Source organism: Hemiscyllium ocellatum, chromosome 10, assembly GCF_020745735.1.
Source record: "Hemiscyllium ocellatum isolate sHemOce1 chromosome 10, sHemOce1.pat.X.cur, whole genome shotgun sequence".
Taxonomy (NCBI): Eukaryota; Metazoa; Chordata; class Chondrichthyes; order Orectolobiformes; family Hemiscylliidae; genus Hemiscyllium; species Hemiscyllium ocellatum.
In genome coordinates, this window is record NC_083410.1 from 6348278 (window position 1) to 6364217 (window position 15940).

The 15940-nt window shown below is 41.8% G+C and overlaps 1 protein-coding gene across 1 annotated transcript in view; it reads right to left on the bottom strand.

Moving 5' to 3' along the window:
* Positions 1 to 15520, bottom strand: part of LOC132819328 (collagen alpha-1(XII) chain-like) — a 119191-nt gene extending 103671 nt beyond the window's left edge. Inside the window, 8 exon segments of the mRNA XM_060830785.1 lie at positions 61 to 351; positions 2126 to 2299; positions 3425 to 3517; positions 3520 to 3588; positions 3934 to 4197; positions 8503 to 8559; positions 9759 to 9902; positions 15408 to 15520. Of these exon segments, the coding sequence (XP_060686768.1) occupies positions 61 to 351; positions 2126 to 2299; positions 3425 to 3517; positions 3520 to 3588; positions 3934 to 4197; positions 8503 to 8559; positions 9759 to 9902; positions 15408 to 15471 (1156 nt within the window). The 5' untranslated portion in view covers positions 15472 to 15520.
* Between the last annotated feature and the right edge of the window lie 420 nt (positions 15521 to 15940).

Below are 15940 nucleotides of genomic sequence, written 5' to 3' on the forward strand. Positions count from 1 at the left end.
TTTTTTCTATGGGTCTGCTGAATGCATACTGAATCTTGGAGGACAATAATGGCAACTTACCAACTGACTCCTTGACTGGCTGTGTCTTTTCCATGAGTGATACAGGCTCACTGGATGCTAGCCCTCGCATGGCATACAGATTAACCTGATACTCAGTTTCAGCAGTAAGGTCTCTGACCATGGCTGTCCTGGTCCTGGCATCAACATTGACGCTTTGCTCCGGGATGCCAGCCACCATGGGAATAAGATGGACTCTGTAACCAGTGACCTGACCGGGAGATGAATCCCAGACAAGCTTCATGAAATTAGACGCAATCTCCAAGACTTGTAGATTGGAAGGTGGCTCCACCACTGTAGATTGCAGAAAAATATTATAACATGAAAAGACTTCTCTAGAAATGTTCTGAACATGTAATGTAGATGTTAAGAGTTCGGTCTTTGATTGACTTCATCTACCAGGATGGATGCTACAACACAGAAACTGACCATTCGGTCAATGCCAGTGCTTATATTCCACATGGCTACTCCCTCAACTATTCCCTGTGTGCCATATTCTCACCACTCTGATTTAAAAAAAATTCTAGATTCCTTATTGATGATGATCTCCTATTTATGACACCTGGTTCTGGACTTTCCCAAAAAAAAGGAAATATCTTTTCCACATCTACCCTATCAAGGTCTTTCACAATTTTAAAGATCTCTATCAGAACACCCCTCCATGAGACTGCCATTGCAACAGCAGCATTGGCAACGGACGAAACCATTCTGATGAAGAATCATTGGATTTGCAATATTGTCTCTGCCAGACCGATAGAGTTTCGCCAGCAATTTGTGTTTTAGTTTGTTTCAGATCTCCAGCATCTGCAGTTCATTGTTTCATTATTCTAAGCCATTTCCATGGGTGCGGAGACTATTCATCCAAAGACCCAGGTAAGGTTCTGGTGACCCAGGTTCAAATCCAATCATGGCAGATATTAGAATAAGAATTTTAAAAAGTCTGGAACTAAGAGTTTAATAATGACCATGCAACTGTTGTTGATTTAAAAAAAAAACAAATTAATTATGGATGCTGTAAATCGAAAAAAAAATCAGAAATTGTTGGAAAAGCTTAGCAGGTCTGGCAGCGTCTGTAGAGAGAAATCAAAATGAGCATTTCCGGTTAAGTGACCCTGCCTCCAAACCCTTGATTGTCAACTGATTGTTGATTTCTGGGGGAATCCCTATCTGCCTCGTTGATTTCCTTTAGGGAAGGAAGCAGCTGTCCTTATCAAGTCAGACCTACACGTGACTCCAGACCCACAGCAATGTGGTTGACTCTTAACAGCCCTCTGGCCAATTAAGCATGGGCAATAAATGCTGGCTGAGTCAGCAAAGTCCCAATGCATGAGCAAATCCAGAAAAAACTTCAGTCCCAACTCTCACCTCCAATCTCACAACCCTGGGAACATTCTGCAGAAACTTGAGCATATTGAGTCATACAGTCATACAGGATGGAAACAGACCCATCTGTCCAATCAGTCCATGCTGAACATAATCCCAAACTAAACTAGCCCTACCTGCTTACTCTTGGCCATCCAAACCTTTCTTATTCATGTACCTATCAAAATGTATTTTATTTGTTGTAATTGAACGCACATCCACCACTTCCTCAGAAAGTTCATGGCACACACGATCCACCCTCTGTGTAAAACATTTGCCCACCATGTCTTTTTTAAATCTCTCTTCTCTCACCTTAAAAATGTTGCCCGGTCTTGAAGTTCACCACCTGAGGGAAAAGACAACTACCATCATACTATCTACACTGTTGTGGTTCTGTTTGCTGAGCTGGGAGTTTTTGTTGCAAACGTTTCGTCCCCTTTGCCAGAGGAATCAGCACAGAAGCACTTCACAGAAGGCTCCCAAGCACTGAAGATGTCACCTAGAAAAGGGACAAAACGTTTGCAACAAAAACTCCCAGCTCGGCGAACAGAACCACAACAACGAGCACCCGAGCTACAAATCCTCTCACAAACTTTGAACTATCTACACTCTTCATTATTTTATAAACATCCAACACTCCAGTAAAATTACTGCTTAATTCTAGTGGAAAGGAAGAAGCTTTTTCCCTCTTATTAATAAATCCTACCTTCCTCCCCACTCACGATGTCGCTGAGTTGTTCCTCAATGCCAGAACACACCAGGTTTATTATTTCATTTTGAACATCCTGGATCTTGTCAAAGTCTGCCACTTTGAAGACATGCTTGTTTAGGGGGGAGGAGCCGATCAATTTCAATTCATCCAAATCAGCTCCTTTTATACCTGGGGGAGAGAAAGCAAAAGGGTTTTGGAGCAAAGAAAGGCTTGCACTGATTCTTTCAAAGCATAGCATTGGAGGAAAGCCGACAAGTGATGTTTCATGACAGTTTAATCATCCATGCTCGCAGTGCTTAATGTTTCTGTCATAGCTCATACTCATAAGAAAAAAAGCCAAAGATCTCAAAATGCACAGAAGGTATTCACAGGCAGACATAATTCAGCAGCCCTCACTTCAGAAAGATAACGAGAACAAGAAACAGGGCAAACCAAGGAAAACTAAATTGGGTGCCACCAGGCTTAGCAATTAGAAACCTTTAGATCATACACAGAAGAGGGGGGAAAAATACCTGGATTTACATAGCACCTTTCACAACCTTTGGAGGCCCCAAAACACTTTACACCCATGGAGTACTTCTGAAGTGTAGTCACCAGTGCAATGAAGCAAATGCAGCAGCCAATTTACACACTGTAAGGCAGAGCATTGAGGAGCTCCACACTAGTTCATTTCTGGAAAAGCGTAATTCCAAGCAGAAGGCAGTACAAAGAGAAAGAGGAAGGAACAGTGCATTAGGTGTCACAACGAAAACCTGGAGTGAATGAGAAAAGAAAGTGATGACAAGCAATGATACATCTGACTTGGGATCAAATGAAAGGGCAGACTGGTTGTGAGAGAGGGGGGATTGGGGCTGTAGGTAGGGAGACAGTTCCAAATTGAGAAAACAAGCCTTATTTTGTGTTCTATCCAGGAGTGTGAGAAGAAGGTGCCAGAGAGGCTCCCCAGAAATAGGAGAATTATTCAAGTCTTGGACAGATGTGGACATTGTAAGACATTAGACATCATGCCAAAGAAAGCAGCAGCTTGTGGGAATATAAGGTTGGATGCAGGATTGAATGTATAGTTTAGTTTATTTATCTTGGGCAGCAAAGCGAGAAACTTTACATACGTTTTCCACAGGACACTCAGCCATGTTGAGTCTCAGATAGAGAGGTTTGTATGCAGGCTGTGGAAGGAAGAGGTTGATAGGGTTGGATGATCATTTTCCTTTCCATGCTCTACAGTCTGCATGCAATGCTAGGCAAGTGTGGCTTTAGGGTTAAAGAAAAAATCGTAGGTATAAAGCATCTCACCTAATGTAAATACCTCAACCCCGATATTGCGTAGAGCTTCAGCACTTTCTGTCACAGGGTCCTGAGACTTGCCGTCAGTGATGATGACTGCTATTTGGGATAGGATTTTCTTGCTCCAGCAGTTTCACTAAAGGTGTTCTGTACCAAGTAATTAATGGCTTCACCTACAAATCAAACATTAGACAATTTCAAATCAGTCACGGTATTCAATACATTTTAACGCACAACAGACGTTTCAGCTCTCCTGAGATTAATGTTTTATGTTATTCTCATTTCCCCATATGACCTGAATCTTTGATTAATTTCAAGCCTTTAACTCACATCCATTATTTGTTACATAAACTACCTCAACCCCTTGATTAGATTTCAGCCTCCAACTCACATGCAAATATTCATTACATTCACTGAATGAGCATCTATATCTAACCTTTCATCTTACATTGGCTTTAAATCACGGTTTATAAGATAGCTGGAGTACTTAAAAGCAAGATAAAAATCATGTTCTGTACCGGTCATAGTATTGCCTCCCTTGTAAGGAAGATTAGTAATCGCACTCAGTAGCTCCTGCTTCCGACTGTATCTGTTTAAGTCAAACTCTGTCCTTGTGTCCGAACTGTACTGCATAATTCCAACTCTGGTCTTATCTTCTCCAATCTCAAATGCAGAAAAGAGGGAGTAGATGAATTCCCTGATTTTTTTGAAATTTGCCCTGCCCACACTCCACGATCCATCAACGAGAAATACCAAATCGGCAATCGCAGAGGCTGAGCACTCTGGAGGAATAAAACATTGAGATTCGATTACTTACAGTGTGGAAACAGGCCCTTCAACCCAAACCAATCCTCCAAAGGGTAACCCATCCAGGACCATTTCCCTCCGAACAATAGGACTAATAGGCAATTCAGCATGGCCAATTCACCTGACCTGCACATCTTTTGACTGTGGGAGGAAAGCAGAGCAAACCCACACAAACACAGGGAGAACGTGCAAACTCCACACAGACAGTCGCCTGACGCTGGAATCAAACCTAGAACGCTGGTGCTATGAGGTAGCAGTGCTAACCACTGAGCCACCGTGCCACCCCAACAGGAGGCTTTACTGACAGCAGGATTTAATGAGGATTAACCACAACACCAATACTCAAAGGAAATACAATGACACAACATCCCAGCCAATGGTGAGGTATAGAGTAGATGAAGGGAGTGGAGCAGCTTCACCTGATTGGTCCCAGGGCTGAGAAACAGTGGTAATGAGAAGAAACTAAAGAAAGAGGAGTAGTTCTATTTGGTACTAAGGCAGTGAAGAGGAAACTTGGTCTGGGGTTCTTGACAGCTTAAAGGTTTTAATGAAACAATTAAAAAGACAATTACAGGCAGGAGAGTGTGTAATGAGAGAACACAGACTTAAAGTATTTGGAAAGCAGACAATGAAAGAATGAGGAAAATAGTTTTGATGTAGAGGTGCTGGTGTTGGACTGGACAGGTTACAGGTTCATTTAAAATCTCAAGTTTTCAGAGCACTGCTCCTTCATCAAGTGAAGTGGAAGGAAGTGAATAGGCACAAAATATACAGTCAAATATCACACAACACCGGGTTATAATCCAACAGGTTTATTTGCAAGCATAAGCTTACAAAGCTCTGCTCCTTTTGCAAGTAGCTAGTGAGAGAGGGTATATCAGACACAAAATTTAAAAGATCAAAAGTAAAAGATCAAACGCTCATACAACTGACCCGAATGAACTAAACAAACCCAGATGGCTATTAAGTCTTAAATCATTTAGAATGGAGGTGCAGGTTTCAAGTGATTAAAATCTATATTGCAGAATTCTTTTCAAGTCACTGCCCCAAGTTAATTTAAAGTTTTATCAGTATTAAAAAGGTGTCATCTCAGGTCAGAGTGTGATTGAATACTTTCCACTTGCTTGGATGATTGTAGCTCCAATAACACTCAAGAGGTTGGATACTATCCAGGACAAATTGGGCCCCTTGAATGGTAGTGTCTGGATTAGAGTAATGCTGGAAAAGCACAGCAAGTCAGACAGCATCCGAGGAGCAGGAAAATTGATGTTTCGGGCAAAAGCCATCTGTTGCTGATGAGGGGCTTTTGTCCAAAACGTCGATTTTCCTGCTCCTCGGATGCTGCCTGACCTGCTGTGTTTTTCCAGCACCACTGTAATCTAGACTCTGGTTTCCAGCATCTGCAGTCCTTGTTTTTATCCCTTGAATGGTAACCTTGTCATCAGCTTAAACAATTGAATTCTCCACTATCACCACACAGTAGCAAGGATATGAACCATCCATTAGATGTGTTACCACAACTCAATGAATCTCGATCAACAGCACTTTTCAAAACTGTAATTTCTACCACCTAGAAAGACAAGGGCAGCAGATACCGAGGAACATCACTTCCTGTAAGTTCCTGTCTAAGCTACATCCCTTCCTGATGTGGAATAATGTTGCTGTCCCTTCACTGTCACTGGGTCAACATCCTGGACTTCCAACCTGAATGGAACTGAAGGTCTATGTACATCACGTGGACTGTAGTCCGAGAGGGCAGTTCACCACGACCATTTTAAGGGCAATTAAGGGTAGGTAATAAATGTTAGCGCAACCAGTGACACCCACGTCCCATGAAAGACTAAAAACGAACTTAATGGATTAACATAAACATTCAGCAATAAGGACATTTTAAACTCATAACAATCAGAAAAGCATTTGCATCTTCTCCTTTTCATTGTAACGATTTATCAACTAACGTGCCAAAGATTAAGAGTTCACACGCACACACTATGCAAATATGAGTATCGAGATTACATACTAATCAGAAATATAATTAACCACATCTGGATTTACAATTAACAACATGTGGCTTATGTGTTGGCAAACACTGATTTATTCCAGCTCCCACTTTTCGATGGGACAGTGTCCAACACTTTCTGTAAGTGATTGTTCTAAACGCATAGTTTTGTCAAAGTGGTATCACTGATTGGAGACTTAATCTCACAGCACAGTATAAAAGTTCCACAAATGACAACATCATCAGAACACAAAGACTGGTTGACATGTGTCTTGACGCTTTAGATAACAAAACTTGATGGGCGTCAGTGCTACAGCAACTGGCTCTCAGCCTTCCAGAATGAAGCCAGTTCCTGTTCTGACACACAACACTACAAGTGAAGACCTGGGGGCCATAGGGAACAACCTTATCCAGGCACCAACAACCAAAAATGGAGATACTAACATGGCTTCATCCTCATGTATACTTTGGAACAATGTCGTCTGTTCCCTGATCTATGTCACTGATAGACTTGACCATTCCAAAATTCCACTGGTGAGCCTGTCACCTCCCAAGCTCTGTAAACTTGCAATCATCTAATAGCTTCCTGCCCAGACTCTCTTGCACCAAGTTCAATGCATCCATCATCACCCCGTGCTTACCGATCAGCACTGGCTCTCAACCAGTAGCTCCTCAATTGTAAAATTCTTATTTTTGTCTTCAAACATATCTGATATTTGCAACCTCCACCAATTGTATAGCTCGCTGAGATCTATACATGAGATCCAGCATGTTGTTATTATTTTTTTTAATCACTTAGTGACCAACTCTTCAATTGCTTGGCCCTTAAGCTCTGGAATTTCCTTCAAAGCTCAGACTAAAAGCCAACCCATGCTAATTTCTCTGGGAATCATAGAATCAAAAAGAATAGAAGAGGTTCTTCAGTCCATCCAGTCTGTACTACCAAAAAATACTACACCCAAAATTAATCCACTTTCCCAAACTACGCCCAAAACCTCAAACAACATGACACTTCAAGTGCTCATCCAAGTACTGTTAACAGGTGTGAGGTTTCCTACCTCAACTACCCTCTGAGGAAGTGCATTCCGGATTCCCACCACCCTCTGGGTGATAAAACTTCTCAAATCACCTCTAAATCTCCTTCCTTTGACTTTAAAATTCTGTCCCCTTGTAACTGGCCTTTCAATGACCCTGTTTGCTGTTTACCAAGTCCATTGCCTCATCATCTTTTCTATCTCTATCAGGTCACCTCTCAACCTTCTCTGTTCCAAAGCAAATGACCTGAGCTTATCCAGGTTCTCTTCATCACTGAACTGCTCCATCTCAGGCAACGCCCTCTGCACCCCCTCCAGTGCAATCACATTCTTCCTCTGGTGTGGTACCAGAACCATATACAGAATTCCAGCTGTGGCCTGACCAAAGACCTGTACAGCTCTATCAAAACCTCCCTGCTCTTATAGTCTATACCTTGACTGCTAAATTGTCCCAAATGCCTTCTTATTTACCCTACTAATATGCCCTGCTCCCTTCAGGCTTCTGTGGACAAGTTCCCCAAGATCCCATTGCTCCCATGAACCTCCTAGTAAACTTCCATTCACATCATGAGAACACAAAGAAAGGTCAACATGTATCGTGACACCTTGGGCGGCAAAACTCGATGGGCATTAATGCTACAGCAACTGGCTCTCAGCCTTCAAGAATGGAGCCAGTTCCTACTCTGACATACAACACTACATGCAGAGCCACAGGAAACAACCTTATCCAGATGGCAACAATCAAAAACGGAGATCCTAACATGGCTTCATTCTCATATACAATTTGGAGCAATGTCGGCTGTTCCCTGATCTATGTCACTGACAGACTTGCCCTTTCAAACGCCAAATGGTTATGATAGCAATACTAAGAGCTTTGGGATTACGTTAAGTGTGCCCTTTTAAAAATTGATTCTCAATGTGTGGGCATCAGTGGTGGGAACTACCTTTAGAAGGTGGTGGTGAGCTGCCTTCTCAAACCACAGCAGGTCTTGGGGTACAGGTACCTCCACAATGTTGCTAAGGAGAGGGCTCCATTATTTTGACTGAGCAACACTGAAGGAATGGCGATATATTTCTAATTCAGGATGGTGAGTGAAATAGAAAGAAACTGGCAGCTGGTGGTGTTCAATGTGTCTGCTGCCATTGTCCTTCTGAGATTGTATTATGACATATTATTGCTGACTTTGCTTGTGTTTCTATACATTCCGTGTACCTAAGGAGACTGAAAATAAACCCATCAAACTTACTTTTGGAAAGTTCTTCTAGTTTTTTCGGTCGCGTAGTTGGTGTACGACCTGACTGAACTAGGAGAGAAACAAAAAATACATAAACCAGCAAATATGTTCATTCATTTTCTGACAATAAACCCACAACTATACATCCCTGGACTGATGTGGAGGAGCCATGTTGGAATGGGGTGGACAAAGTTAAAATTCACACCACACCAGATTATAATCCAACAGGTTTATTTGGAATCACTACATTTCAGGCAGACAACTACCCGATGAAGGAGCAGTGCTGCAAAAGTTGGTGCTTCCAAATCAACCTGTTGGACTGTAACTTGGTGTTGTGTGATTAGCAACTTTAACCCTGGGCTCAACAGCATTATGTGGGCTGGTTCATGAAGCGAATAAACATGTGTGCAGCTGATTGTAAATATTTTAACCAACTATTCAGAGATGCTATGACACATATCTCTGAAGCTTGGAGAATGTGAACCCAGACCTTCTAGCCCAGAGACAGGGACAACACCACTCCATCTCAACAGCCCTAAAAGGATATAGCAGACAATGCATGGCTCAAACCCATGACTGAGGCAAAGAGTCTGACAATCTACTTACTGAGTCAGCTGGGAGTCTCACAGTATTCATCTGCAATAAACGATGAGGGGGCATGAAAATGTTCACACACAGTCCAAAAGGGGGCAGCAGTTTCCCTTCCTTGAAGAATTTGTGATTTGGAGATGCCGGTGTTGGTCTGGGTGTATAAAGTTATAAATCACACAACACCAGGTTATAGTCCATCAGGTTTATTTGGAAGCACTAGCTTTCAGAGTGGCGCTCCTTCACCAGCTGGTTGTCAATCACCTGATGAAGGACCAGCGCGCTGAAACCTAGTGCTTCCAATTAAACCTGTTGGACTATAACCTGGTGTTGTGTGATTTTTAACTTTGAAGAATTGATTGAACCAGACAGGTTTTCTTTAGTAATTCAGCAATTTTTGGAGTCTATATTTTTCTTTTATTCTGGTGCTGGACCAGAAAAGGGCAGGTTTATTTAGTTCACTTTCACAATTGGTCATTGATAGAATTTGAGCTTATAGTCCTTAGGTTCCTACCAAAATATCTATCCGTTCTCTTTAATCTGAGCATTAACTAGTGTAACAGGTGTCATAAATAGAACACAGCATGCACACATTATAAACAATTGCGTATATGCATGTACCAATATATTTTGAATACCCTTAATCCATATATATGCTTTAAGATGCAGTTTGCACCTACTTGTAAGTTGTCCATAAACTGGTACACTTTCTGATGAACGGTCAAATGCAACTAATGTCACCACATATTCCACGTCAGGAATTAAGTCTGTTAACGTTGTTTTGCTTGCACCCTGGGGTAATATCATTTCCTTTGTAGATCCAACTGGAAAAGAGCAAATGATCCAATTAAAAGGTACGTAAAACATACATTAAAAATCACAACAGTAATGCGACAGATATGTGAGTGACAGAAAAGTCATTCTGAGGAATAAATGGAATATTTTGTGTGTGTTTTGTAAATCTACAATAAGCTCTGATAGGTAAGTTTAACCTGACCTATCTGGAAAGAAACTAATGGATTCAAAGTCACTGTAAAATAATAATTATCATTTCCTGGCAGAATCAGTTAGGATAATATATAATAGAAAAGATTCTGAGCTGCACCATAGCAACCACTACCCATAATTAATTTAACAACCAATAAATATAGAGAGACTTTATAGGTTTGAAAATGGAAAAATGCAAAGAGATTTCAGCTCAAAAGGATGTGTTTTACTCATGTTTCATTCCTCAATGCATTTTCCCTTTCCTTTCTCCATCCTCTCCTGAAAGTGGTAGAATGGATTTTGCAAATGCAGGCTCCCTTTGAGAAACCTTATGCTGCGAAAGCAGGTTGGGAAATTAACAGGCATGTTCCTCATTCCCATCAGTCTCACAACAGAGAATGCACGCGAACAAAATCCCACTTTTTCCAGGATGCATTTCACAGACAAATATTGGTCAGATAGCACCACAACAGGAATCAACTGGGTTGGAAATTATGAGGTACTTTAGGAACTCTGGAGTCAACCAATCTGCCCTCTTGAATTGACTCTCAGCATCAGGTTTTCAATCCAGTTTATTGCTGGCTTTGTGAATGGCTCAGCCAGACATGTGGAAATAGCCTCAGATGCGATCTAGTATTTGTGAATGAGACCATAAGATATAGAAACAGGAGTAGGCGACTCGACCCCTTGAACCTGCTCTATCATTTAATAGGATCATGGCTGATCTGACAGTCCTTATGCCCACTTTCCTGCCCTTTCACTATAACCTTTGATTCCCCAGCTGATCAAGAACCTATCTATCTCAGCCTTAAATATCCACAAAGAGGAATGTCAGCCAGCTATTCAACTCTGGAGTGAGAGGGGAGGCAGAGGTGTGTGGTACTGTCACTAGACTGGGAATCCAGAACCCCAGGCCAATGTTCTAAACATTTGTATAGTGTAGATTGTATAATTTTAATCCTGTGAAAATCGAGGGAAAAAAATGGTGATGGCTTGCATGTATGGAATGAGCTGCCAATGGAAGTGGTGGAGGTTGGCACAATGACAACATTTAAAAAGCATCTAAGATGGGTATATGAATAGGAAGGGTTTAGAGGGATATGGGCCAAATGCTGGCAAATGGGACTAGATTAACTTAGGATATCTGGCCGACATAGACAAATTGGATTGAAGGGTCTGTTTCTATGCTGTATATCTCGTGACTCTATGACATAACTCCTATCAATTGTTGTAAAATCTCATCTGGTTCACTACTATTCTTTAGGGCACTAAAGTCACCTGTTACTCACAAGGATACTACACCCAGCATATGCCTATCTCAAATTACTCCTTCAGAGCTATCCAGATTCTGCCCTCAATCACCAGTGACATGCACACACCTTTCAACATGATCTTCTGGATCACTATCAGGGACTAGCACCTTGACAGATCTTTTTGCAGTATCTTTTTTTCTGACTATGCAACCTATTTGTAGAACCCCCAACTAGTGAAAACAGCTTATCTGTTCCTGTCTTTTCCTGCTTATATCTTGAAGACTTTGATCTGATCACTCGTTAACCTTCTAAATTCTAGAGAAAATAGGCCTAGTTTGCATAACCTCTCCTCAACACTTAGCAACTGAGGTCCAGGTATTAGTCTTGAAAACCTATGCTGTATTCTCTGTTACGACATGGGGTAAACCCTCCTGTGTTATTCTAAGCAGCAATCTGTGAAGATCAGAGAGGCTAAGAACTATTTAAAGTAAAAATTAATAACTTTATTTCTTAAAGTGTTGCAGAGAATAATTACCAAACAACTATTTACAACTCCTTCCTCTAACTTATCACTTACCTTATCTTCCATAATAGTAGGTACTCCCTTGTCAGATCCACACCCCCCACCAACCCAACCTCCACCCCCGGCACCTTCCCCTGCAACCGCAGGAAATGTAAAACTTGCGCCCACACCTCCACACTCACTTCCCTCCAAGGCCCCAAGGGATCCTTCCATATCCGCCACAAGTTCACCTGTACCTCCACACACATCATCTATTGCATCCGCTGCACCCGATGTGGCCTCCTCTATATTGGTGAGACAGGCCGCTTACTTGCGGAACGCTTCAGAGAACACCTCTGGGCCGCCCGAACCAACCAACCCAATCACCCCGTGGCTCAACACTTTAACTCCCCCTCCCACTCCACCAAGGACATGCAGGTCCTTGGACTCCTCCACCGGCAGAACACAACTACACGACGGCTGGAGGAGGAGCGCCTCATCTTCCGCCTGGGAACCCTCCAACCACAAGGTATGAATTCAGATTTCTCCAGCTTCCTCATTTCCCCTCCCCCCACCTTGTCTCAGTCGGTTCCCTCAACTCAGCACCGCCCTCCTAACCTGCAATCCTCTTCCTGACCTCTCCGCCCCCACCCCACTCCGGCCTATCACCCTCACCTTGACCTCCTTCCACCTATCCCACCTCCATCGCCCCTCCCCCTAGTCTCTCCTCCCTACCTTTTATCTCAGCCTGCTTGGCTCTCTCTCTCTTATTCCTGATGAAGGGCTTATGCTCGAAACGTCGAATTCTCTATTCCTGAGATGCTGCCTAACCTGCTGTGCTTTGACCAGCAACACATTTGCAGCTGTGATCTCCAGCATCTGCAGACCTCATTTTTTGCCCAATAAAACCCGCCAATTAAGATTTACCAAAAATTCAAGTTTTCAATACAGTGTCGGATATTCTATTTGGGTCTTCCTGTGTCTTCTTTTCTTCTTAGGGATTATACTTCACCGGTCATGGATTGATAATGGTACTTTTAGGAGAGCTATTTTTGGGCAGTCTCTACATGCTGGTGGCAGGGCAGTTCTCCTCCCTACTCTTTAATTTTCTTCAGTCTTATACCTCCTCAAAGCATCGGATCGTGTCATTGGTTTTTAAGATTGACAATATACTAAATTCAAGTTTGTTTTTTTTGGAGTATAATTTAAACTGATTGGTCTAATTCAAATCTATTTTTGTCTCTAGGCAACCCAGCGAATCTAGCTTTTAACCAAGTGTTACATTGTTACCTAAATGAGAAGACTTGGTGCTGTCAGATAGTTCTGCTAGCTTCAAACTCTCTTAAAGGTACAGTCCACCCACATCTTCATAACATCTCTTCAAGGCCAATATGCCCTTTGTAAGGTGCTGTGCCTAGGTCTACTCACAATAGTCCAAGTGGAGTGTAACCACAATCCGCATCAGTGATTCCTCATGGATTATTCAAATGGATCTCACTTCATTCCGAATGTTCCAAGTTTCATGATGGATCAGTTTGCCAAGCTTCAATGTTGAGGCCAGAAATGTGCAAGTTTTTTGCTTTCAGGAGCTACATGAATGCCAACCATTTATTGTATCTCAGTCAACCCACGTCATAGTCCACATTCCCATCTGTTTTCACATAGCTATGTCAAATTGTACATTCTGACAGATCTCATCACTCTCATTTAAAATATGTCTACAAAGGAAGGAGCAACAAGCCAATCATAAAAAAATGCAGCCCATTCCAAACCAACTTAATTGAAACAACGCAAATTGCGCAACTCATAAATTTAGTTAAAAATGGAAATAATTTGCCTGGGTTTTGTGGGGCAAATTGCCAGAGGAATGATGCGCAGTCCATATTCAAGAGCTAGATTCATACACATATTTTAAGCCAAGTCAGAGAGCTACCAGTAACCATGGAAGCAGTTCCCAAAAAGGGGTCATTACCATCAGAAGAAGGGAAAAATAGTTAAGAAAAAAAACAAAATATTTTGTCAAGCAGATTTTACTGCCTGAGCAAAAAAAAAATTTTTCTCTTCAAATGCAACCTGATTTCCTAAGTTGTTAGTGAACCACTGAAGGTGCTATTATATTAATACAAAGATCTATTAATTTTACATTTTAAAATTGCAGTTTGCAAACAAAGAAAACATGTCCACCATTTCCATAAAAGTACATTTCTTTCAAGGAGTTCCACTGTCATAAATATAGCCCCGGGTACTCCTTTCAAAGAATCAGTGGAATGTACATGTAAAGTGGGCAGAACATGTTTGTAAAAGGACTGATGATTTTTCATAGTTATGAAATGCTTTATAAACTTTGTAGAGAGCTCTCTATAGAGACTTGGTCACTGTAACATTACGAGGTTGGTGTTAACTGAATCTGGACTAAAATTTCAATAATTACAAGTTGAAGTCCCACTTTGATACTTTGAGAGTATCTTTCATCAGGGAAAATGTTCATGAAATTCCAAGTGAGCCTCAAATGTCCTTTCAGGTACAAAAGCAGCCTTCCTGCCCTTGTCTGTCTTGCATGGATGGTAGAGGTTTGGAACCATGGGTAGAACATGGAAATATTACAAACCATGGTGAGGACGGTATAGATTGTGGAGTGGGTAGATGGCACAGTTGGGGTGGGGGGTGGGGGGGAGGGCAGATGAACCTCTACAGAGAAGCATGTTATGTTTTGGTAGAAAGACCATGGGGAGACAGTACAAATTGAAGGATAACCGAGGAACCTGGGTGCAATATGTGCTTAAGTCACCACTTTCCAGCATCTGCAGCACTCACTTTCTCCAAGTTAGGAGAGCAGTTATTAAACATAACCCATATCATGTGTTTTATTAATGGGATCAGAGTGAGGAGGTACTGTTGAACTTGTGCAACACACCACATCAGCCTCAACTACAGCATAGTATCCCTTTCTGAGCATCACTTTTTCAGAAGGATGTGAAGGCAGCTGAGGGAGTGTAGAAAAGGTTTACGATAATGGTTCCAGGAATGAGAATTTATGTATATAGATAGACTGGAAACGTTGGGACACGACTGTTCTTGGACAAGAGAAGGCTGGCACGAGATCCAATTGAAATAGTCCATAGTGAGAACTCTGTGCAGATTGAATAGAGAGATAATATACCCACCCAAGAAAGGATTGCAAATGATAGGACACATATTCAAAGTTGATTGAAAAAAAAGTCAAAGTGATACTAGAACAATTTCTATCACACAGTAACTGATTTGGGTCTGGAATGTGCTGCCTGTTTGTGCTCAGGAGAGGTTCAGTCAAGGTTGTCTATAGGAAATTTGAAGTTTATTTGCAAATGATGAACATGCAGAGGTGTGGGAGTAGGCAGGAAGAGTGGAACCGGGTGAGATGCTCATTTGGAGAGTTGCGCAGACACGATGGGCCGAATGGCCCCCTCCTGAGCCAGAACTATTGTGTGACTGGGGCAAGTGGCACCGATTTATGGCATGGATCTCCCAAAAGCTGTAATTGAAATGCAACTCTATTTCAATGGAAGTTCACCGATCAGTCAGTGTTGACTGCTGCAACATTTACTCACCAGTGGTGGGTGCTAGCGTAAGCCTGTACCCCTGTATTCTGCTGGGCGAGCGTCTCCACATCATTTGAACACTACTTTCAGTTAAAATTTTAAACTTCAACTGTGAAGGAGGCTCCACTGCAGAGAGAAGAATGCCACAAACAAGAAGACATTAGTCTCAGGTAGGATTCCCGCTACATGATAAAAGCAAAATAAATTGTTTTATGAAAAGATGGTTCAAACTGCAATGCTTAAAAGCAGAGTTGGCCGAATGGCAGCTATAAGCATTTCGAAACCTACATCTTTGCATAAATTTGCTTCCAACAATAAGCATTCGGAGTTTGATGTCTATTGTTGGTAGATAGAGAGGACCATATAACACGAATATCAAAAGCTGACGCAAACACAAATTAATATTAACATAAAATATAAACAGCACAAGGAGAGCACAAGACATTGGGTTTTGTACCATCAGGGAAGTTCACGAGTTGCAGCAGAAAACAGAAAAGGATAAAACAACAATTATTAACACACCCAAGTACAAATAGAGCAGC